At 52.3% G+C, this 24240-nt stretch overlaps 1 protein-coding gene across 1 annotated transcript in view; it reads left to right on the top strand.

Moving 5' to 3' along the window:
- Positions 1-19647, top strand: part of KCNJ6 (potassium inwardly rectifying channel subfamily J member 6) — a gene marked incomplete at its 3' end in the record, with an annotated part of 36496 nt that extends 16849 nt beyond the window's left edge. The window contains exon 2 of the mRNA XM_084232526.1: positions 19322-19647. Within this exon, the coding sequence (XP_084088652.1) occupies positions 19322-19647 (326 nt within the window). The remainder of the gene's footprint in view (positions 1-19321) is intronic.
- Between the last annotated feature and the right edge of the window lie 4593 nt (positions 19648-24240).

The following is a 24240-nucleotide window of genomic DNA, read 5'->3' as shown; positions in this document are numbered from 1 at the left end:
TGCACTGAATCTGTATAATGCTTTGGACAGGATGGCCATTTTGACTATGTTGATCCTTCCAATCCATGAACAGGGAATATCCTTCCACTTCTTTATGTCTTCTACTTCTTTTAACAATGTCTTATTGTTTTCTTCATACAGGTCCTTTACCTCCTTTGTTAATTTTACTCTTAGGTATTAAATTTTGTGTGTGTGTAATTGTGAATGGGATTTTTTTATTTAATTTCTGGCTTATTGATAAATGCCTTTTTAAAAAAGCAAAGGCTGCCCTTCCTGACTGTGTCTGCGACCCCCTGTAGTGTTTCATTTCACCTGGCACCTTGTTATCTCAACTCCAAGAAGAGTGAGCAAGGAAGTTCCCCAAGGAAGCCATTAAGTCATTTAATTTGAAAATTATAAAATACTTTAAAAAAGAGCCTGTTTATTCCATAGGATCCTTTCCCACCCAGACCCACCACATGGTATAAATTCCATCCACTATAAATAGAGGTGGTTTAAAGCAGAAATCCAAAAGGCAAAACATCTCAGAGTTCGCCTGCGACTCACACAGGAGGCTCTGCCATGTGGAGTGCACCGGTGCCCCTTCTGAGTGGGGGGACTGGTCCAGGGAGAGTCTCCAGGGCTGGGCTCCCAGGACACGTGTCCCTGTCCAGTGCACTCCGCCTCTTCCCAAGCATGGCACTTTCTCAGATGGGCTCTGGTCTTACTCGAAAACCTCCCCTCCTGTGTCAGAGAAGCAAAGTCTGAGAAAAGGTGTTTCCTTTACCTAAATCTCCGGTCCATCAGGAAGGGGACTCCAAAAGTGTCACCCTCACCCGAGACAATGCTGCCAGGTGAAGGTGCATCAGAACCCACCAGACTTTTTGAAGGTAAAAACTCAACAGGCAAGGCATCTTAAGCTGAGGGGGACTCAGTCCACAGGCAAGGATTTTCCAGAAACTTCCATGCACTTGACATTGCCAAAGTTAGTAAGAGCCACCATACTGCCAGTAGGGAATACACGTCTGAAGGCAGGGGTTTGAAGGGCTTTCTGTAAAGGGAGACAGGTAGTAAATATGTTAGACCTTGTGAGGGTCTCCATGGCAACCACTCCACTCTGTCCCCAGAGCACACAGTCACGAGCAGTAAGTTTTAAAGTAATGGAGGCCGTGTTCCCATAAGCATTCATTTATGAACACGTATCATTTTCAGGTGTCATAAAATATTATTGTTCTTTGGGGTTTTATCCAACCATTTTAACATGTCAAAAACCATGTAATTCTCCCCTGTTCTAGTCAGTTGAGACTGACATAAAACCCGAGTCACTGCACAACACAAAATGGGAAAACATCCCCGGGGGAGTTTTCAGCCGGGAGGTGGGTGACGGCGGCAGAGCCGTCAGCTCCCAGCACACTCCGGGGAGAAGTCAAGCAGCCAGAGCCCAGGAAGCAATGCCACTGTTTGCATCCCCACTTCCAACCTGCACCCCCAGGATGTGAGAATGGGGAGCCGAGGCTCTGACCTTTGAAAGAGCTGAAACTGCACTTCTGCTCCAATGCAGAGCCTCGTCAGCAAACAGCACTATTGTTACCAGGGTGTTTTAAAGGAAAAAAGTGCAAGAATGTGAGTGATTTTGTTACATGGGGCTCTGCCCGGCTCTCCCTTGCCTTCCCTTCCCTGCTCTCTGACCTCTGCGTGTTATCCCCTGCTCAGACTTCCCCAGGTCCTCTCATGGAAATGTTGATTCTCAGCACCCGCACATCATGAGGCTGACAGTCCTAAGGCCATTCCATCCTGAAAGAATCATGTGGGTCCAAACTCCCTTCTGGCCACACCCCCACTTTCTTAGGAATCTGCGGTGATGCGCCATCAGCACAGGTGCTCAGCCTTTGCATAAATGACACATCCACACAGCACCATGCGCCACCAGGGCCTGGGAGGGCCCAGACAGGCCTCCTGAGCAACCACCTCCGGGTGAGTGCTATGGTCCCATCTTTCTCGTCTCTCCCAACCCCCTGGGGCAGGCGGGAAGACCTCACAAAGGCCACAGGCCAGCTTTAGGCATCTCTCGCGCTCACATCCCAGGAACTTGGACCAGAATTATGTGACCAACACGTCAGTACAGAAGCGCACAGGAGGGACTTCGCCGGGGGTCAGAACACCAGCTATCCACCGGGGTTCAGCTAGATGCCCAGGCGTGGGACTGCTGCATCGATTTTCAATATTTTGAGAAAGCTCCGTGCTGTTTTCCATGGGGCTGGACCCACCCGCATTCCCACCAACAGTGTGCCAGGCTCCTTCTCCTGCATGACCTGCCAACACTGGTTTTTGGTCGTTTGGACGGGGGCCATTGTCACAGGCGTGCAGAGGTGTCTCATGTGGTTTCGACTTGCACTTCCTTGCTCAGCAGTGATGAGCATTTTTTCATGTGCCGTGATCCTCGCTTTGTCTCCCTTGGGGACGTGCGTGTTCGGGCCTCCTGTGGAGCCAATTGCAACCCCCTGATTATGACCCCAACCCCTCCTTTCCCCACCCCCTCCAAAGTGTGTCTCTGGTTCATAGCTGTTTGTTGGTTTTGATATTTTCTTTCTTATAGTTATTCTTTTTCCTGGTCCCTTATTTAGGTTTTCTAGATTCCTGCTATGAGTGAAACCATCCGGTATTCTTCTTTTTCTTTCTGGCTTATTTCGCTGAGCATGATCCCTTCCAGCGCCATCCATGTTTCTACAAATTGCACGTGTTTATCTTTTTTGAATGCTGAGTAATATTCCATGGTGTATATGGACCCCATCTTCTTTATCCAGTCATCTATTTTTGGGCATTTGGGTTGTTTCCATAGGATCCAGCAATTCCACTCCTAGGTATTTACCCAAAGGACACAGAAACATCAATTCCAAAGAGCACCTGCACCCCTATGTTTATAGCAGCACTGTTTACAATAGCTAAGCTTTGGAAACAACCCAATGCATATTTTTAAACACATAGTAACTCCCTCCCTCTGGGCGGGGGGGGAACTAGCTGCCTAAGTCTTCCACCTACTACCAGTTTGACATGGGGGATAATTCTCCTTTTATTTTCTACTCCAGAGCAATTAACTTCTGCCTCGGTGCCCTCCACTGCGCATTAGGGAGCAGCATGTAACGATGGCTCAGAGCAAAACCTCATTGTTTCCATAGAAGGATCCATGGATCCTTTTTTTTTACTTTAATTTTTATTCTTTCACATTAAAAATAATACTTTCACATGGTATGAGATTCAAATAACATAAAAAATATAAGGGAAAGCCGCCCCCTTCCATCCTCTCCCTCCACGCGCCCTGCCAGGAGAGAACCACAGCTCGCTGCCTTCCAGAAATACCTTCCACTTACCCAGCATATGTCCATACTCAGGAATACATATTGATATTTTGTTACTCAAATGCAAGCAGACGTTTTACCCGAGGTTAATTGCTTTCTTAAAAAATGTAGCAGACTGTAAATCTTTACTAGCACATTCTTTTAAACTGCAAAATAATATTTCATTTTATGGGTATACTGCATTTAGATATCCAGTGCCCAACTGAAGAATACTAACCAGCATCCAGGAGCCTCTTTGATTTCCATAGGCTGGATCCTAGGGGGGTGAGGCTGATGGGGTGGAAGAGCAGGTGCAAATTTTACTCTTAGATGTTTCCAACTTGCCCTCCCTGGGGCTGGGTGGATTTACCGTTCCACCTCCAGCACTAAGTGTGCCTTCCACACAACCCTCCTCCACACTGGTGTGAACCACTCACTGGTCTTGGCCAGAGGTGAAAGCAGATGTCATGGCATTTCTTAGAGTCCTCTGAGCATCTTTTACTAAATTTACTGGTGCTTCTTTTTCTGTCCCGCACCCATTTTGCTATTAAAGTTTACCTTTTTTGGATAAAGGACATTAGCCTTCTGTCACTTCTAGGCTTTGCAAAAACGTCTTTTTCAGTCAGTCCTTCCATCTGTGGTCTTCTTTGCTCATGGTATTTTTATTTGTTATCGCTGGCCAGCAGAATATTTTTCTTGTATGTGGTGAAGCTTAACAATACTTTCCTTACAGAGTCAGCAGCGTGTGCTAGGAATGTCGGTGTTGGGGGCTGTGGGGATGATGTATGTTACAGGAATCGGCCTTTCCTATTTCCTATTTCCTATTTCCTATACAGAAATAGGAAATAAAATACTTGTTCTTTGTTTTCTGGTAAAGGCTATTAACAGTTAACTCGTATCCTGAGGTCTTTGATCCAGCTGCATTGAGCTGGGGACCAGCTTGTACTTTGCTCTACACAACCAGCCCACACCGCCCACTGGAAATCCATTTGTTCCCACCAACGAGTGCTCATCAGCCATGCCTTGTGACTGCCTGACCTGTCCCGCAAAATGAAACCAAAGCCAATCAATACTCCTGAGTAAATACTCCTGGCTAGGGTGATGGTTTCAGACACCAGTTATTCACCGTACGCGGCCCACGCCCCCACAATGCCCAAAATTATTATTGAAGTGTGTCCCCCAAATTTCATATGTTGAAGTCCTAACCCCTGGGACCTCAGAAGGTGGCCTCATTTGGAAATAGGGTCTTTGCAGAGGTAATTAGTTAGGATGAGGTCACAGTGGAGTAGGTGTGGACTGGACCATGACTGGTGTTCTCAGAAAAGAGGAAATATGGTCAGACTTATGCTCAGGTAAAAGCCAGGTGCAGTGGGAAACAGCTAAGAGATAGCATCAGGAATCAAGGAACACCCAAGGGTGCCATCAAATTACCAGCAGCTGTGAGAGAGGCTTGACAGACTCTGGCTCACAGCCCTCAGGAGAAAGCAAACTGTCCACACATCCACCTCATAGGCGACTTCCAGCTCTGGGAGGACAGGGCGTCTGTGAGGTAGGCCCCCAGCCCGCAGAGGGCTGCAATGGTGCGTTTGCCGGGGACCATCGGGGTTGCTACTGGAGAAGTTTCAGCACTCCAAATGCTTGTTGAAGAGTGAAGAGATGGATGGATGGACAGATGGATGGAGAGGGTATTGGGTGGGTGAGCAAGTGGGTGAGTAAGTGGTAAACAGAGTGATGAATGGGTGAGTGGTACATAAGTGGGTGGATGGATGGATAGATGGTGGACAGATGCAGGGATCGATGGATAGATGGATGGGTAGGTAAGTAGACAGATATATCAGATAGATGGATGGGTGGATCTATTGATTGATCAATCGATCTTGATGCAGATTGATAAGAGAAAAAAACAAAAAGAAATTTAATAATAACATGTAGACCTCCTGTGTACATGAGAGAGACCCAGCAAGACTGGGTAACTTGCCCATGTGCCTTCAGTCACCATCTTAAAGGAAGGGAATTTCAGTCAGGGAGTTCCTGACTGGGGAAGGCACAACAGGAAATGATAAGTAGATTTAAGATCTGCCTTCCCCGTTGATAAAGCGATTAGGACTTCTTGATAGATACATGGGTATGTATTTAGGGATTCATCTACTTCATCTAAATTTTCAAGCTTCCTCATATATTTGTGATTTTTCTTGTATTACTTTCGTATCTATTGTTGTGATACTTCCCCTGGCTGGTACTATTTGTTTCAATTACCTTTCCATTTGGAAATTTAATCAGAGGTTGGTCAATTTCAGTTGCCTCTCAAGAACCGCAGTTCAGCCTCCCACCGTACAGTTTTCTGTTTCTTTGCCTTCTGCTCTCATCTTTATTGTCTCTTTAATCTCTTTTTCTTGGGATTCACTGTGTCACCCCTCCCCCTGCCCCTTCGTTTCTCAAAACAAGCAGACAACCTGTGACTTCTTCTTGGCCAGGCAACCTCACAGTTACACATTCTTCTAGTGCAGCAGTGTCATCTGATCTAGCTGCAGCTTCCAGAAGAGCCTAGAAAAGAACAAGAAGAGCCAGCTGACCAACATGAGCCCTCAGGAAGCAGCGAAGCCTTTGAGGCCTGGAAACTCTATTAAAGTACATCTCATTTGACAAGTGACTTAGAAGTATTCCCCACACGGCGCCCAACTAATGTAAACACGGAAAACAAATTGATCATTTGGGAAACAAGAACAAGGAGTTTTTATTTTGAAGTGCGGGAGCCAACATTTCCAGACAGATACTTCCTATGGAGAGGGGAGGACCACCTGGGAGGCGGGGGGTCTAGCTGAGCCTCAGGGCCTGCCGCGCCCCTGGGCCAGGGTCTCTGCCTCAGTAACAGGAGTGGGGAAAGGCCTCTGCAGGCCCCTGACCCCCAGTGAGCCCCAATTCTGTGCCACAGAGAATTCCTCGGGCTTTTGCATCCCTTCCCCTCCCGGGGACCCTGCCTCTGGACCTGCCATGGCCTGTGTGCCCTCAGGAATGAGCACGGTCTTTGGGCACATACTCACTTTGTGCAGACAAGCCAAAAGCAAATGCCGAAAGCCTCACGCATCACCGCCCACTTCTGCAGGGCTTTTTAAACCCTCAGAAAGTTGCACACAAACATCCCTCCTGCCTGCTCGCTGCACCATTTCGGCACAAGGAATGCTCTTCGCCAAAGCCTGCACTGCAGAGGCTGGAGCACCAGCTCTAAATGCTGCGCGGCCGCGGAGCCTGGGCACAGACTCGCCTGCCAGGGCATTCCGGGGCCACTGCTCATCCCCAGTGAACTGCAGCGTCAAGCTGCCCCGGCGCCTGCCTCCCGCCTCGGTGCTTCATTTGCCTGCGCTCCTGCCGCAGGAACACTCCAGGTGAGATGCGCCCATCGCACCTGATTCTCCACTGAACCTCTGAAATGGGTGTTTCGCTCTGGCCGGTGCCACTAGGGAGTGGGGAACGGGGCAGTCACCGTCTCGCCCTCCCGCCTTGGCAGCCACCCTGCCCCGCGCATCATGAAGTGACCGCCCAGCTGTACAGGCGCAGGAGCCTCGTTGTAAGAGAGGACACCTGCCTCGCAAAAATGAATCTCAAAAATGTCTTAAGTCAACAAACACTGCAGCCCGCCCAGAAGGCGCCTGAACGCGCGGGACTCACAGACGAGGTCTGACCCGCACGCTCCCCAGCAGCCCGGGAGCGCGGCCCCAGGACCTGCCTGCCTCCCGGCCCACCGGGTCACGGCTGCAGGAGGGCGGCTTCGGAGGCCTGGGGCGTGCGTGGCCGCCTCTGGCTAAGCCTCTCTTAACTGCCCCTCCCCAGGAGCAATGTGTGATTTTCACCCCGAAAGTCAGGGGAGCCCCTCTGGGCGCGGTGACCGCCCGGACCTGGGCCCCATGCTTGGGTCTGCATGTGGCAGGGCTGTGGGGGAGCTCGGCGCAGCTTGTGGGGGAATCCACGGGCCAAGAGGCTGGAAGTTAGTCACTGTCCCGGGGAGGGAAGGGCCGGAGCCGGCGCCATTTGCTTTCAGCCTTGCTCTGAGCTGGGTTAGCCAGGCCGGGCGCCTGTGTGCTCAGAATAAAGGAAAAAACTTTTTGCTAAGACTGGGGGGTGGGAAATATTGCAGGTGGTTGAGGTGTCGATAGAAAGGGGCACTAGCTCACAGGAAACTCCGCTGGTGGTTAGGGTGTTAATTGGGGTGCCAGCCCAGCACCCAGCTTTAAGTTTAATGTGAGCCCCTCACAGGTGGGAGGAGCGGGGAGGAGGGCCCCTGGGCCCTGGCAGCTGGCCAGGCTCTCCTGCCGCTGACGGCTGGGTGCGGGTGCAGGCAGGTCCCCTCCGTTCAGAGCCACCCACACCATGTCAGAGGAGCAGCCCACCGCCCCGCTGGCCGGACCTCCTCCCAGGCCACCCCTCGGGTTTCTGGGGCCAGAGAAAGAGCACAGATGTGGTCTCAAGGCTCCTCTCTTCTCTCCTGTCCTCATAAGCAACTCGCCCAGCCAGGGTCCTTGGAGGTGGGTGTGAGTCCCCCAACAGGCTTGCCAAAGGGCACCCACAGCCCTCAGGTCCAGGGGTGCTCTCACAGGTCTGGGGTGGCCAGAGCAGGGCCCCAGGGCAGGGCAGGTCCTGGCACCTGCGGATTGGCCTGTGGGCCTGAGTGGGTGAGCCCCAGGGCGCCTCTCCTGGTGGAGGAAGGCAGTGCAGGCAGCAGGCCCTGCGCCCCACTCGGGGACACCTGGGGCAGCCTCTTCTGGCCCCGGGATCTGCTCGCAGGCAGGGCAGGGCACCCCGGCTCCCAGAGCTTCCCCTGGGGCAAAACGCTGCCCCGCTCCGTGATGACCCCCGGCAAGAGGAGGAGAAAACAGTCTCTTCCAGCAGCAAGTAGGAGACCCCAAGCCGCCTGCCCGGTCCCCACTGAGCGGGGCCAGGACTCAAGCGGGACCCGAGTGCCCCTTCCCTCCTCACACTCTGGCCACCCCACACCCACCAGGACAACACCCCCGCAAGAAGCCAAGCCTGGGGGCAGTTCCTCCAGCTACGGCCACCTAGACAGCAGCAAGGGCAAAGGTGAAGACTGCTTCTGAGTCAGCAGCGGCAGGAAGCTGGGAGGCAGAGGAGGGCCAGGGGAGGAGCAGAGGGTGCAGGGCAGGAGAGAGCAGCTCCAGCCTCCAGAGGGGAGAGCCAGGGGCCAGAGGTCAGCCCCAGGGAAGTCTCGGGGTCCCCCAGCCCAGAGTTCAGCACGGGCACCACAAACCCATGGCCTGGCCTCAGCCCCGGCTGCAGCCGAGGACAGTCTAAGTGCACCCAGGAGCCCTCAGGCCGACCTCTCCACCCTCAGGCCGACCTCTCCACCCTCAGGCCGACCTCTCCACCCTCATGAGGAGAGAAATGAGAGTCTGTGCCAATAAACGGCGTCCTTAGTCTGTTACAGGGCAGGGAGAGGGCACCCCAGAACCCCTAAACCCACCTGCCATCTGCCGCATCAAGATAAAACATATAGACCTTTCTTGGAAAGGAACTTCAATACAATTAATGTGCAGTACAGAAAAGCAAAGACTGTAGCTTCCAAATCAAGCACCTGAACTCACCCGTCCCCTCGTGGGTAAAAGACCAGCCAAACAGGGTTGGCCCAAAGCAAGGCCCGAGAGCCCGCCCCAGTCTAAGCACCTTCTGGCGGGGACCATAGAAAAGGGGCAGAAACAGTCAGACAAGTCTGGGAGGAAAAGAGCAAAATCAAAATCAAGATAAAAGCTGCCGTTGTTAACCCGCCGCGGGTCTCTCGCCCCCGTCTGTCTCACTCAACCCATCCAGGACCAAGGAGCAAACGCAGCTTCTTCACGTGCCTCTGCTCCTCGTGCCCCCTCCAGGCCTCCTCCTGGCTCCATCCTGCTTCCTTCCCCGGCTCCTCTGCAGCCTCTTCTCCTCCCTGCTCAGCTCCAGCCCCCTCTTGGGTGGGGCAGGAAACCTGGAACCCCCCCTTGTCCTGGGGCCAGCCTGCTACAGGAAGGAGGTGCCGCTCTGCCCTGTGCCGGGTTCTTTGGGATTATTTCAACTAATCCGTGATTTAGTCTGCAAGCTCCCCTCCCCTGCGCCTGATCCAGGCACCCCCGCACAAGGCTGGCCGAGCCCGGGGCCGTTCACGGTGGCCAGGCCCAGACCTGCTGCTCCCTCAGGAGCTCTGCCGCCCTCTGCACACCGGCTGGAAATCCAGCCTCCCTCCGGGAACAAGGAGAGGAGAGCAGAGTCCCCGGGAGGAACACAAGGCCTCTACCCACTTCTTCCTGCCTTACAAGGCCGGGCCGGGGGAACCAGGAAGCCGGAACAGGTGTCACCGGGACCATAACCAGCTAGCGCTGTGGCTGAACACTGAGGGGACCCTCCAGTCACCACGGCCTGGATGGAACGTTCGGGCGCCTCTGCTATTCTGAAGCCCTGGTCTCTTACCCGGCCTCCCTAGCGCGGGGTTTGTGAGTCCGTCTACGAAATCTTATTTGTGTTTCTAAAAATAAGTGACTTTTGGTAAAAAAAAAAAAAAAAAAAAAAAAAACCTTTAAAGTGTGTTTCTCAAAAGAAAACCCGTTTGCTTGTGTCCACCCCACTCACGTCTGCGGCTTCCCCCCACCACCCTCCACCTGCTCCCCATGGGAACAGGCGTTCAAGTCTTTCTGAAAACCGGACACAGTCCAGGCTCTCCCTCTGCGCGTTCATGGCCCTCCAGGTCCCTCCGGGAGACTCCAGGAGCCTCAGGTCCCTCCAGGTGCCTCCAGGAGACTCCAGGTGCCTCCAGGCCCCACCAAGTCCCTCCAGGAAAGGCCGCACTGCTGGGCCCATCGTGAAAGTGATGTTTTCTTGACCAACAGCAAAACTCCGTTTTCTCACCCGCCTCGGGGCTGCCTACTCCCAGGGCGTTTGACGTCCCCTCTGCTCGGTCTGGAATGAGAGCATGCCCACAGTCTCCCTCCCAACTTGCTCAAAACCAGTGTTTTTATATGAAAGAAAAAGTAGACAGAAATGAACACCAGGGCAATTGAAGCTTGAGGTGGTGTTTTAGGGCACCACGCCCCTCGGGGAGTCTAGGCTGACCCCACCTTGGTTCCAACAACCGGAGGCTCCTCCACCCACTTTCATTGATCCAACCTCTGAGAACACACCCAGTGGCGCTGGGACCTTGGACGGAGGGTCTCCAACGTCGAGGCCTCATCCCTGCACCCCCATCACCAAGCAGGGTCTGGAACCCCAAAGTGTTCAATCAATTCTTGCTCAAATGAACATATAATCCCCCGGGGCTTTGATGGATGGATCTCAACCCCAGCAGTCTGGCTGAGGCCCACTGGTCGGGTGGGATGGATTGTTTCGGGTGCAGTGACAGCCAGGTGTGAGCAACAGCAAGTGCCAAGGCCGTGGAGAGATAAGGCCTCTGCCTCTCATCACCGCCCCCCAGCTCTCTGCTCTCTCGGGCCCAGTGTGGCCCCCAGATCCCCCAGGGCTGTATGTGTCCTGGTTACAATCAGGGGCTGCTGCTGCCCAGCGCCTGAAAGCCGCCCCACGTGACCCATTAATACCCCGTGTGCCTTTGCGGACGGCAGCCACGGAACTGGGACATGTCCATAAACCCAGAGGGACCCGAAGATCACGAGACAGTGAAGGAGGCCACCTAGTGCAGTTCTGGGTTCGATCAAAAAGCAATGGATAGTCATGCAAATGCACGATCCGCCACCTAAATCCCTCTCTGTTTCTCCCATCAACCCACGCGCCCACTCGACACAGAAAATTTCACATCTTCCTCCTCTCCTTCACCTCCCACCACACAGGGAAAATTAGAACTTTCAGACAGAAATTCCTTCAACTCTCCGCCGCCATATCACGCATCTGCCTAAACCAGCACCCCTGTCTGAGGACAGGGGATTGGGAGGGTAGGGGGCCTCCACCTTGCTCTCCCAGCCTCACCCATCCCTCCAGAGGGGGAGAATTTGATTACCCGCAGTTGCACCCTGCCCACTCAACCCAAACTGTTCTCGTCCTAAGTAGAGCTTGGCCAGGTGGCTCCCAAATTTAAAACCTCTCTGTGCCACGCTCCTTGCTAGCAGTTGCTTCCTTTTCTCATCTTCATCGTGAGATTCTTGAAAAGCCTTTCTAAATTCACTTGTTTCATTTCCTCACTTTAGATTCACTTTTTAACCCCCGCACTTGCTCCTTTATCCCTCAGCTTTCACCAAGCTGGCTGCGGCCGCCATTTTGAAATCCAATGTCCACGTCTGGGTTGGGGCCATTTTACCTCTTATCTCACACTTCCTGGCTCTGTGAACTCTCTGCCCTTCTGGAAACATGCTCCCGACTTGGCTTCTGCCTGACTTCTACAGCCAACCGGCCACATCATCTTCCCATACTCAAGACCCCCTGTGGCATCACCATCCAACCCCTTGCCTAGGAAGCTGGGCGTCTGCCTCGACTCTTCCCTCTGACCCATGCCCATGAATAATTCATTGCAGAGGTCTCTCCACTCAGCCTCCTCTGTCTGCTGCAGCCTCCACGTCTCCTCTGAGTCTCCCCCAGCTCATCTTTGTACTACTGAAGCAGCTTTCTGGCTGTTCTCAACTTCCAAGTCATTGTCCCATCTGCAGACGCCTTTATCCACACCCCGAGCACACTAGTCCTCTCTCAGTTCCTATTTTTGTTGTTGTTAAGGATTTTTTTAACTGAGGTAAAAGTGGGGTACCATCCTCAGTTATTATCACCACAGTATACCCACCCCCCACTCACCCACTTTGCACCAACATAGTCCATGGTGCTTCCTCCCTCTTTGTTCCTTCCCTCCTCACCCCCGTAACCCCCTTTCATTTCAGTTCTGCAGTCAGCTACCAAGGGTTAATTTTTCAACTTATCTTTATTTGACTATTAATTTAGATATTTCATATTCCACATATCAGTGACACCATCTGGTATTTATCTTTGTCCTTCTGACTTATTTCACTTAGCATAGTCCCTTCCATCTCTATCCAAGTTGCTGCAAATGGCATGGATTTATCTTTTTTATCGCTGAGTACTATTCCATTGTGTATATAGACCACATCTTAAGCCACTCACCTCTGAGTTTCTCAAACTCCCCAGACACCCTGCAGAGCACACACTATTGCTGTAGTGTATGTGCCCTGCCCTCTCCTCCCCTGCTCATGCTCCAAATCTTATTTCAAATGTCACATCCTCAGGGACACTGTCATTAATTCCCGCACCAAAACACGTGTGATGTCTTTGTTATGGCTTTACAGAAGGATCTACCTTTGCTTCACTGCATCTATCATAGTTGTGATTTCACACTTATTTGGGTGTCCATTTCATCCTCAGTCAACTGTAAATCCAATAAGCCCAAAGGCCATGTCATCATTGTGTCCCCAGAGCCCATCAAAATGCCTGACACATAGTAGGTCCTCAATAAAAATATAATAAATGAATAAATTACTTATTATCATCTAAAATGAATAAAAATGTAAGTATTTATTAGCCATGTTGCCAGATGCTGTTGCCAAACACTGTTTCTCGGACCCTACCCCCAAAATTCCTAAACAAATGCAGTTCAGCACCGAAGATTCTGGTGGGCGCACACTGGTCAGTGGGGAAGCAGCTGAGGGGCCTATAGCCCACCCCATTGCAGTTTTCTATCTTCATGTTCTTTCCTATTTTTTTCCTTTAACCTCTTCCTCCTCAAACACACATATATACACACATCCTTCTAAAGCAGAGCTGCTTAGCCTGGGAGGTAAGAGCAGGTGTGTAGTGTTGGCTGCTGATTTACGAAAGGAAACATGGGAAGGATAAGCTGGAAACTGATGACCACATCCAGCACGGCGGGGAGCAATGGAAGGGGTCTTTTCTGAATATGTATTTCAAGGCTGACTTGGTGTAGGGTAGGTAAAAAGTATCAGGCTTTTCTGCCCTCCCGCCACTAGGATAGATGACGGAAACCTGCGGTCCCGAATGCATGCCTGATGGCGGCACCTGGAGGAGGGTGTGGGCCTAGGTAGAAGGGATTCACCTAGGCTGAGACTGGGCTTTTAAGGGTGGCGTCACGGCAACCCCAGCAGAAGCAGAGAGCAGAACCACAAGAGAAGCAGAGAGAACACCGGAGAGCCCAGGCAGAGTGAAGGCTTGCTGGGGGCTGGGAGGCCTGCCAGCCTCCCGGCCCCCCAGCACCCCTGCCTGCCGTGTGCCTGGTCAGTCCCAATAAAAGCCTGCAACAGCCACTGAGGGCTCCAGGATTCCTCCTTCACCTGTCGGCTGGAATCATAGAAAACCTGCACTGTGGCCTGTCCTGCCATTACACTTGGTTAGGGGACGCCGGCTTATAAATCTATAAGCTAAACTCGACCTCTAAAGGGAACCCCTGTTCTGGACTCAAGAACCGTGCAGAAGTAAAAGCAACAGCTAAGAAGTGGACTCCAGGCAAATCAGTAACTTCAAAAAGAGATTGGCTTTGAGGCACATGGCCCTGCCGCACCTCCCAGGTCCCAGAGGATAAGCCTTGAATTGGGGTAACTTTTAACCACATTCCTTGTTTCCCTCAGTGCATAGATGACAGTCGATGGCTATGTTAACCAGATGCCCAGCTGGATTTTCTTGCCTCTGCAAAAATCCTTGAAATTACTGTATATAAACCTCCCTAAAAAGCTCAGAATTCGGGCAGCTTTCCCAGAGCTCTCTGGAGGCTGTTTCCAGGCTCATGTCCTCACTCTTGATTTCTTTAAGAGTGAAGACATGATTTTTTTTTTTTTGCTTGTCTTAACTTATTTTTATTGTCAACATTTCATAAGTTCCAGGTGTGAACACTATAATTTGACATCAGTAACTATCACCGGATCACCCACTGACTTAATTTTTGAACTATTTAAATGGTGTACAAATTTCTTTTTAGAAAAGATGACAAAAGCAAGTCCTCAAAGAAAATACAAATGGAAACAAATGAGCCTGACTGGATATAAAATAGAGAACACAGCCACGTAGAAAAAAAAATGTATTTAAGTGAATTGAAGTAACTTAACACAATATTTTGTCGATCGTGCTACCTCACAATCAACAATATTCCTCAGGGAATATACTAAGATTAAAAAAAACTGCCAAGAAATTTACTATCCTGTCTCGAAGGTATGTGATTGATAGTGTCAAAAAGACACAGAGCACCTGTGGAATTCACAAAGGCGGTGCACTCAGCTTATAAGAGAGAATCAGCCAGTGTCACTCTCCTGCCAGGAGAAACTTGGAGGCTTTGAAAGGTTTTATTGAGTCAAGTGAGTAGGTGCTGGGTTTCCCAGCGCTGGGTGTCATATGAGGGTGGCATTTTGGAAGCAAGGAAGCTTGCCGATGGGCTTTCTAGCACACCTGCAGGCCTTGATTGGTCTATGATCTACCAGTACCTACTGGAACTTTCCAAGATGAGTAGTTTCACGTGGGTTTTCTTGTTTCAGCTGGAGGATTATCTGTCCTCGGCTCTGAGGTCTGACTCGTATGTAAACAGCCCTCGGCAAAACGATGGGTGTGAGCACTCCAGACCACTTTGTGGGTGGGATCAGTGATAAAGACAGACACTGCCTGGATGCAGGTTCTCCCTGATGGAGAAAAGAGATACATGGAAAGTATTTGAAGAAAAAGTCTGCAGTTTGTTGTTTGATTTGAGGCTCTTTGGGATTGCTTTTAAAAGAAATAAAGGCTAGATGGTGTCTCCAGGTGACTTCCTGAAGATGGTCGCCAGTGACTGAGATTTGGTAAAGAACAAACACGTGTGTGTGGCTCAGCATGAACAGGCTTAGAAGGAGAGCAGCGGGGAAAGGCGGGCAGAGAGTGGTGCAGGCAGGACAGACGGGACGCAGGTGCCGGCTGGCAGAGAAGTCACAGCCCGGGGCAGCAGCCTTCGGCCATCAGGGCTTATTGGGGCTCCGTTTTACCCTGTAAAATACAAGTGGAAGATACTTAAAGAAGTTATATAGATATCACACTTAACACACAGCCCCTGCTTCCAAAAACAGGAATAACAGCAGGGCGGCGGGGGCATAGACTCTGGAGTCTCACCCTGTAGGCTAAACCCAGGTCACCATCAGCTACGGCTGCCACAGCCGCACCCTGCGGACTGGTGGGTTTAATCAACAGAGATGCCTCCTCTCCAGGCTCTAGAGCCAGAAGGCCACGGTCGGTGCTGCCTGCGTTGGTCTCTGCTGAGCTCTCCCTTCTGGTGTAGGTGGCCACCTTCTCGCTCAGGCCCGGGGCCTCTCCCTTGGCGCACACAGAAAGGACAAGCACCTCCCACCCTTGTAAGAACACCAGTCCCACTGGGCGGGGAGACTCCACCCTGGTCACCCCCCTTTAGTCTGCCTCATCTTCATCCCTATTCTGGATACAGTCACATTAGTGTCTGGGGCTTTCAATGTGTGAATCTGGGGGGACAGAATTCAGTCCATGCCACTGTGTGACCCACAAGGTCACTTGTGTCTCTTTGCCTTCCTTGGCACCTCTGTGGAGCGGCCTTGCTAACAGCAGCCAGGAGGGCTGGGGTGAGGGCAAGGTGCCCGGCACACAAAAACACTCAATAAATAACATTTAGTGCTGAGCTCCATACTTCATTTGTGGGTGCGCTAACCACCCTGGAGAGGTTTCGGCTAGGAATACCCATGAAAGCCTTTTTTTATTAGACATTAAAAAAATGCACATTTCGATTTGGTTTTGCCTGGCAGGGAGGAAACCTCACTGGCCCTCCAATATGTGGGTAGCAGAAGAAACACAAATGTTTAGTGAACTTGAGCGCAGGGAGGGCTGGTTCTCACTGAAACGACCAGCAGTTGGCTGGACCTACTGAGTTAAAATCCCGATGCATCATGGCCGAGATTGCAGCCGGCTGTCTGTGTTGGACGCCCGGATGGGTACATCAGCCTCGTTGTTCTCTGCTCGCCCACGCGCAGCCTTATAAACACAAGCAGGGAACACTTTATTACTGTGCTAATTTAGCACAGTTCTTACTGAGAGTGATCACAGGGGTAAAGGGAAAGGGAAGTATCACACCATGTAGCCTGGCATTTGAAATAAAAAAGCCAAGTGTCTACAGCCCGTTGGCTCTGTGTGTCTAAATATTGGCAAGATAGATTCATTTCACAGTATTCAGAAGTGGTGTGGGTGGTTTGTTCTATTTCCCTGCAATCTCCTCCCCGGCAGTTTTGATGTATCGTCCACCTGATGAGTGAACACCTCCGGCTTCATCCAGGGACCTCCCTGGAGGCGGCTCCATCCTCCTGGTGTTCTGCACAGGATGTCTCCCATCACGGCTTGTCGCTGTGAATCTAAAAATAGAGCTTCGCTTGTTAAATCCTCATCTCGCAGGGCCTGACCCTGTTTGCCCAGCGCCTGCTACAGATCCCTGAGCCAGCCTGGTGGGCTGTCCTGCTCCGGCTGTCCTGTCCCAGCTGTCCTGTCCCGGCTGTCCTGTCCCGGCTGTCCTGTCCCGGCTGTCCTGTCCCGTCTGCACCAGGTGCTCCCAGCCCCTCCCCTCCTGCTTCTAGGTAATCTGCTCGAGGAACAAGACGCCTGCGTTTACGTACCTGCAAGTAAGACTCTCAGAAGAATAACCAGGATGCCAAAGAGCTTCCAGTGGAGAAATTATGAAATGAAATTATTTTTAAAAGACGCACACCCACAGGCACCCTTCTGGGGGAGATGGCTTAGCCCCGACAACACTGTGGTGTAATCAAACCGCCGCCCTGAGCATTAATAACGGCAAAGGCACGGCTGCCCCAGCACACCAGGGAGAGCCCCCCTCGCGCCCCAAGACCTGCAACCCGCCGCTGGGAGAGTGAGGCCGGATTCCCTGAGCATTAAACCTGGGGCGTCTCTGCGCTTCGGTTTCTCCGTCCATAAAACAGGGAGATGACGCCACGTCTACTGGGGCTTGTCAGAAGAGGTCCATGAAATACCGAATGACGCCTCCAGAAGAGCCCCGGCTCGGAGTAGCTGCTTGGGAATACTACATGCCCATGCAGATGGTAATGGCGACGAAGAAGAAAAATGGGGAATATTATCCAAAGTTCACATCCCCCTCAGTTCACATCCGCCCACCTCAGAGCTGACTCTGGCTTGTGGAACTTTCCATGGTCATTTGCCCAGAAGCCAGTCAAGGCTGCCATGGAGATGGGTCTTCAGCTCTCCCGAGACCCAACACCTGACCATCAAGGACACGAGCACGCACGAAGCCCCAGCTGCCACCCCGGCGCCGCGGCCGTGCCGTCCGTGTGGTTCCCACTGGCTGAGCAGCGCCTCGGAGACCACAGCAAGTCCGGGCCCAGCGGCCCCAGCCCCACTAGGGCCTGCCCCCCACAAGCGTTCGGAATTCTTTTATTTGCCCATGTCGGATTCCTAGTCACTGTACAATAAACAGCAACTCCCTTTAGGGGAAAAAAAAAAAGCTGTAAAGGATCCATCACCAGGGAATCCTGTCTGGGCACGGGGCGGTCGAGGGCCCTTCCCATCGAGGGTCCCTGCTCCCCTGCCGTCACCTGTCCCCCATCACTCCCAAACACAGGCACCTGGTAACTCCGCAGACAGCATCGCTGAGAAGGGCAGCAAAGCGGAGCCGCTTCTCCTTTTTAACACCCAGAAGCCCCGCGACGCCTGTTTCGGGGAGAGGCCTGCGGGAGTCGGGCCACGCCGAGGAAGGTCCCGTTTCGTGGTGAGATGAGGAGGGAGACCCCAAGGCTGGCTCAGACTCTACACGGACATGGGAGCAGAGCCCAGCGCCCCAGTTTCGTCCTCTACCCAGGAGGATCCCGGGCACCGTTTGGGGGACACCTTGTAACCCTGAAGCCGCTGTGTAGCCACCCCGTCCCCCCCGCACCCGCTGTCGGCACAGGGCGACCGCTCGTGGCACTGTCCCCAGGAGCCGGGGCTGGCGGCCCCTTCCTGACCCCACACGGGCCACGCGCCCCTTTGTGGGTCCCTTACTCTTGTTCCCAGGCCCTGCCGACACTGCCATCTGCGGCCGTCTTAGCGCAGATGGTTCTATGGGCACCGCCTTCCACCCAAAAGTTTCTTTTTTCCCCCTGACTTTAGAAGGAATTCAAATTTTTCACGGTGTGTCCTGGGGCCTGGTTCTGCCCAGCCGATGGGCAAGTCAGCCCCGAAAAGACAAGGTCACTGCGAATAAGCTACATGTTTTAGTGTTGTCCCTGTGAGAACTTTCCTAAGAGAGTTCGAGCTGAGGAGAAAGCGCCCCGGGGCCTCCGGTGTCTTACGCCAAGTCCACTGCCCGCTTTCTTTCCTGAGGAGATGGGTGGGGCGACCCTGGGGGTCACTTGGCGTTTAAAGGAAACCCGCTTCAGGGCTGCCAGCAGCTGCTGGGCAGAGGGGGGCCTGTACCGATTGGAAACAGGCTTCTCATCTCTGAGAAGGAGGAGAAAGGCCTTTTGGGTATTGGATTATCGCACAGTGAGAACAAGGAGCCTCTGACTCCCGCTCTTCTGCCATCATCTGGGGCCGTGGGCGTGGCCCGTGGGCCCTGCTGCTGGGAGGGGGGCCCTGCCTGGGGCTGCAGCCCACAGTCATGCCCGGGGAGTGCCACCAGATCTATCGTTCCCGGTCTGCGGCCGAGCCCTCAAGTCCCAGCAGGACTCAGCAGATTCCCTGTCACCCTTGACCGCAGGGTTCTCAAAGAGCAGACAAGGGAGAACCACGTGGGTGTGCACGTGTGCGAGCGCACATGCGTGTGTGCATGTGTGTGCATATGCATGTGCGTGTGTGTGTGCGTATGCATGTGTGTGCATGTGTGTCTCCCCAGGACTCCGCCTGGAGGCCTAGAATCTCCACCGCCAGCTCGTTGCAGGTACTGGGAGGTCAGCAGCACGAGTAACCCCCGCAGGGGGTCGAACCCCGAGTGGGTCGCCATCTAAACAGCAGCACCTGGAGCCCTGCCCAGCTCCTGGGCCCCTTGGCCTCAGGACGCCCCTCACAGACTAAAGCCTCCATTTTCTCCACAGGGATGACGTGCCAAGCACGGAGCTCCTACATCACCAGTGAGATTCTGTGGGGCTACCGGTTCACGCCCGTCCTGACGCTGGAAGACGGCTTCTACGAGGTGGACTACAACAGCTTCCACGAGACCTACGAGACCAGCACCCCGTCTCTCAGTGCCAAAGAGCTGGCTGAGCTGGCCAGCAGGGCGGAGCTGCCCCTGAGCTGGTCTGTGTCCAGCAAACTCAACCAACACGCAGAACTGGAGACCGAGGAGGAGGAGAAGAGCCCGGAGGAGCAAACGGAGAGGAACGGTGACGTGGCCAACCTAGAGAACGAGTCCAAAGTGTAGTCCCCGCGCGGCGACTCCCGCTCCCCGCCCCGCCCCACGGCCTGTCCTCGCTTCTCATTCTCTTTCTTTCCTGTCTCTCGTATTTTGATCTTTATTTATATTTGATTTTGGCATTATCCGAAAACAAATCTTCAAGGTGTAAAATATCTACCTGCCCTCGCTCAGTCCTTCAGGTTGACAAGGTAGACACGGATTTGGTGACGGTTCCATGCGCCAGCACCAGTGGCCACGCTGATCTGCTCCCCACGCCCCAGTGTTCAGCTCCCGGCGCTCGGAGCTCCTTCCCCTGCACGTGTTGTTTGAGACCAGATCACGAGAGCGAGCCAAGGAATTTACCTGGGATACGTCAAGTAAGGTCTCCGGTGCCTACTTACTCATGCATGAGACATAGACTAGGGCCCTCCATTCTCTCGACACCCCCACACTTCACCTCCAGGGCCAGGTGCCTGCCCCCCAGGGGCACTGCAGTTCCAGGACCCGGGGGAGCGAAAGAGAAGACACTGTACATATCTATGCCTTATGTAATTATTTTCTTTTTGCAATTAGTACTAAAACCCAGCATGTACAAAAGTACTGTAGAGCAGAACTCTTAAACAATGTACATAGAGGTATAATTAGTGTAGGTGTAGATACATAACTTTAGAAATGAGATTTAAAAAAAAAAAAAGATTCCTGACGTCCAGTAGGCATTTATGTCCTGAGGCCTGTGCTCGCCGAGTCTCTTGGGTCCCGCCCAGCACTGGCCCCTGAGCGCATGGTCACTGTCCTGTGTTCACGTCCAGGGCCGTTCTCCTTCCTCACGGTCCCTGCCGATCTGCTCATCAAATCTAATAAGCCATAGGTCTGGGGAAGTGGCAGGCGCAGGAGATGACAGAACCCACCACCCAACGCAGATACGCGGGGAAATGTTTACACACTGAGGGCTCTTCTGTAAGACGCAAGGGCCTCACTGCCTGGCCGCGAGAACCTTCCCCAAGGAGGACACGCTGGCGAGTGGCTGGGGCGGTGTCCACGTTTTCCCCCTGAGCTTGCGCCCTCCGTAGTGCAGCAGTCTGGGAAATTTTCCTTCTGCAACATCATTGATTCCCCTGCTGTTCCACTTTGTCATGAGTAGAAACTACAGCCTATTAGAAACTGAGGCGTGTCCGTTAGCCGAAGACGGTCTCGGCATAAAGCCCTGACAGTCACCAGGCTCAGGGGATGATGGACACTGTCGCCTCTGACCCCACACTGACGCCACCCAGCTCGCTTCCCGCCTCCCATGGCTTATCCATCAGCATCACCGGCCTTGGTCTTCATTCTTGTCCTCTTGTTGTTATGAAGTGACCGGTTTCCTATTCAGAGATGACATGAGCCATCTGGATGACGTCTAAGAAATCTCTCTGGACTGTGCCCCAGGTTAGACATCGAATCCAAAGTGTCTCCCATTCAAAAGAAAACAGGCAACCGAAACCTTCATTTATTTTATTCTGCAAAGATAAATGTAGGCAGGAGGAAGGCAGGAAGGGAATGTTGTACTGAAAAGCTAAACGACAAAGTGAAAAAAAATTCAAGTGAAAAAATAAGGAGAGAGAGAATCTTCGACGCCCCTCAAGGGCAGGCGGAGATCTTGCACTGTAACAGAACTCTCCCCTTAACTTCTCCTTTATGAATTGTCCCCCGACGCCATTTGTCCATCACGAATATTCTTTGACCGGATCCAAGTTCACTGTCAGCTCCTGCAGCTGTGCCCAGCTGTGCCCAGCCGGAGGCTTCGCGCCGTGGAGGTGGGAGCGCTCAGCCTGGTCCCTGCCGACCCTGGCCGCGTGGCGCGGGCCCTGGCGTCGGGCTGGACACTGTCCACTCACGCGCATGTCCCAGAGATAAGGAAGCAGCTTTGCATTTAACTGGGGTCTCTCTTCTCCCACATCCGAGACCCTCACCAGGACGAGCGCTTCATGACACTGATATGGAAAACAAAACTGTTGGCTACAGCCCTTTCCTGTTTGCCGACCTTTCACCCGTGGCGCCGGGTGGCTGTCGGATCATTTATTCGCCCCACACTCTCCGGAGAAGGCTGTCGTGGCGGAGGAGGGCGAGCCCCATCCCCTTCCTGCTGGGCCGTGGGGAGCGACTGTGGCCTTACCTCGCTGTCGCCTTATTAGGGCGCTCTTGGCCTGGGGGCGCTCGCCCTGCCACACCCCGAGTCCCCAGGAAGGCAGGGTAGCACAAAGCAAGATGGAGCAGGCCTGCGAAGTCTGCTCCTTTAGCTCTTGAAGACTCGGTGGGCCCACTGCGACCGTCCCGACGGCCCCAAGGACGCCGCAGCCCCGGCCTGACGGAGGCGCCACCCGGGCCTCCCGCGCAACTGGCAAGGAGCCTGGGTCGTGGCTGGGCTGCGCCTGGGTCCGGGTCTGTCTCCGCGACGGGCACAGGGTGTGAGGTCTCTCCCTGTTTCTCACCGTCTTTGATGTCGATGTAGGTGAAGATGAAATATGAACCAAATCTCGTTTTTTGTAGCGTGAGCCTCTGAATCTTTCCTGGAGGAGGCTCCCCAAGCCCTTTTACTAGACCCGCCCCCCCACATCAAACGCGTCTATTTTTCTACAGTTATTGATAACACAGTTAGTGTATTTTATGTCCGTTGCTAAAATTTGGAGCTAAAGGAAGCTCACGAAGATTAGATTTTCTAAGCAGCAGGTACCGAAGGGCGTTTTTTATGAAGACAGCGCAACAGAGGTGACCCCGGCTTTCTACCCACCCCAGTCCACAAAATGGAGTCCTCGGTCACTTTGTTAGCAAATCAAGTGCTCTGAAAATAAATAAGCCTCTTTGAAATCCATAAGACCCATGCTAACAAGGATCACTTGCAACTTGATCTTCTGGTCTGCCTGGTTGATGTGTCTGAGTCGCTTTTCCATAAAAGCATGGCAGGATCCATTGGCCGGATGAGAACTTTGGACGAAAGGGCGACCGCCCGCCACAGCTGACCCCAGTCTGGAAGAAAAGGACAGAGTCAGCCGGAAGCAGGACCTCCCAAGGGCTGCTGAGACCCTCAGATTCTGATTTTCAACCACCCGCACAGGATACCAACTGGAAGAGCACACACACATTTATAAGTCTACTTGATGTAACTAATAAAATTGTTTATGTTTTTGGCTGTCCCCTAGGCGACCTACACGCTTTCCGATGAGCTTGTTTGCAGTGGCTGGGCGGAATCAGCTCATGACTTTGCTATTAATTTCTTCCAAACGTGGCGTTCAGCCCAGCTCACCCCACAGACCATGTCCACAGAAGAGCCCCCCGTTCCCCCAGCCCCCTCCTCCCTATAGCCCTGTCTGTTGCTCTTTCTCCAGCTCCCCAGCTCTAGATCCATTGACTTAACTTATTATCTTGTGTTCCCTGACAGAAATGCCGCTGCTGTCTCTAAAAATGTCCGTCTATTTCTGAAGCACAATCTTCTCTTGTTGGTTTAACCAAACTAGGGCTCTGAAATGTATATATTTCATTACACTCTAATTAAAAATTATCAGTGACTTCATTTAAAAGCCTACATTTTGAAGTCTCCAGGGCAGCCTCCTTATGCTTTCCCCCCTTAAATGTCCTTACATTTCAGCTTTCTTGCTTTTTCCCCTTTGCTTTATTTACTTCATCTAGATGAAGCAAATACCCTTGGTCTGTTCAGAACCCTTTACAAAGGTGCGGGGTGTGGCGGAAATGAAGGGCAGAGAAAGAGACCTTAACAGTGTTTTTAAGAAGCAGCTTGAACGCAACCAAAGAATGTGAAATCATTTCCTTAGTTGAGTGATTCAAGATTTTAAAAGTTAAAATGGTCATGCTCATTTCCAAAGCCACTTGCCTATCGTCTGATAGTTTCCAGTCGCTCTCTCCCTGACAGAGGGGATATTCCATATGGTTCAGAAGAGTCCAAAAGGTAGTTAAAAATGAAACATTGCCATAACCGGTCAGTGTCATCTATGATTTCCGTTCAATGGGCGGCTATGAAGCTGAAAAAGACATGAGGGAGGATTCGCTGATTCTGTAAATCCATTACAGTAAGATGATACTGTCGTGTTTCTAGACTTGAGGGCCAAGCTGTATTTAAGACAATGTTATCTGCTCATTTAAAATGGAGCGAAACACCTCTTCCTAATATTTCTGACCTAATGCCTTGGCGTGTTTCAGATGTAGAGCGGCACCTAGAAGCAAGGCCTCTGCCGGGCTACAACAGGGCTCAGCAAAGCACGCTGCAAGCAGCAGCTTCAAAGCCACACCACCGCGTTGTGTGGTGTTCGGAGCGTTCAAAGCGTGAGTGCAATCACCTCGTTTAATTCTAGCCCACCCTGAGAGCTTGAGGATTATAATTTACACCTTAGAGATGGAAAGGGGGATTTGGGCAAACTAAATCACTTCCCTTCCCCAAGGTTACGAGCCAGAATATCGTACATCTGGGTCTCAAACCCAGGTGCTGTGGCTTAAGCCAAGGGCTCTGTTTACTGCAAAAACGCTGGGCGCATCTGCTCAGAGAATCTGGCCCGCCATCTTGTTTATGCCCCACGCACAAGCTGACGATGACTTTTACTTTTTCAAATGGTTGTGGGGAATAACAAGAAT

The sequence above is a fragment of the Talpa europaea genome (genome assembly GCF_964194135.1).
Source record: "Talpa europaea genome assembly, chromosome: 4".
NCBI lineage: Eukaryota > Metazoa > Chordata > Mammalia > Eulipotyphla > Talpidae > Talpa > Talpa europaea.
The sequence above is the reverse complement of the archived record's forward strand: the minus strand, read 5'-3'. Positions and strand labels throughout refer to the sequence as shown.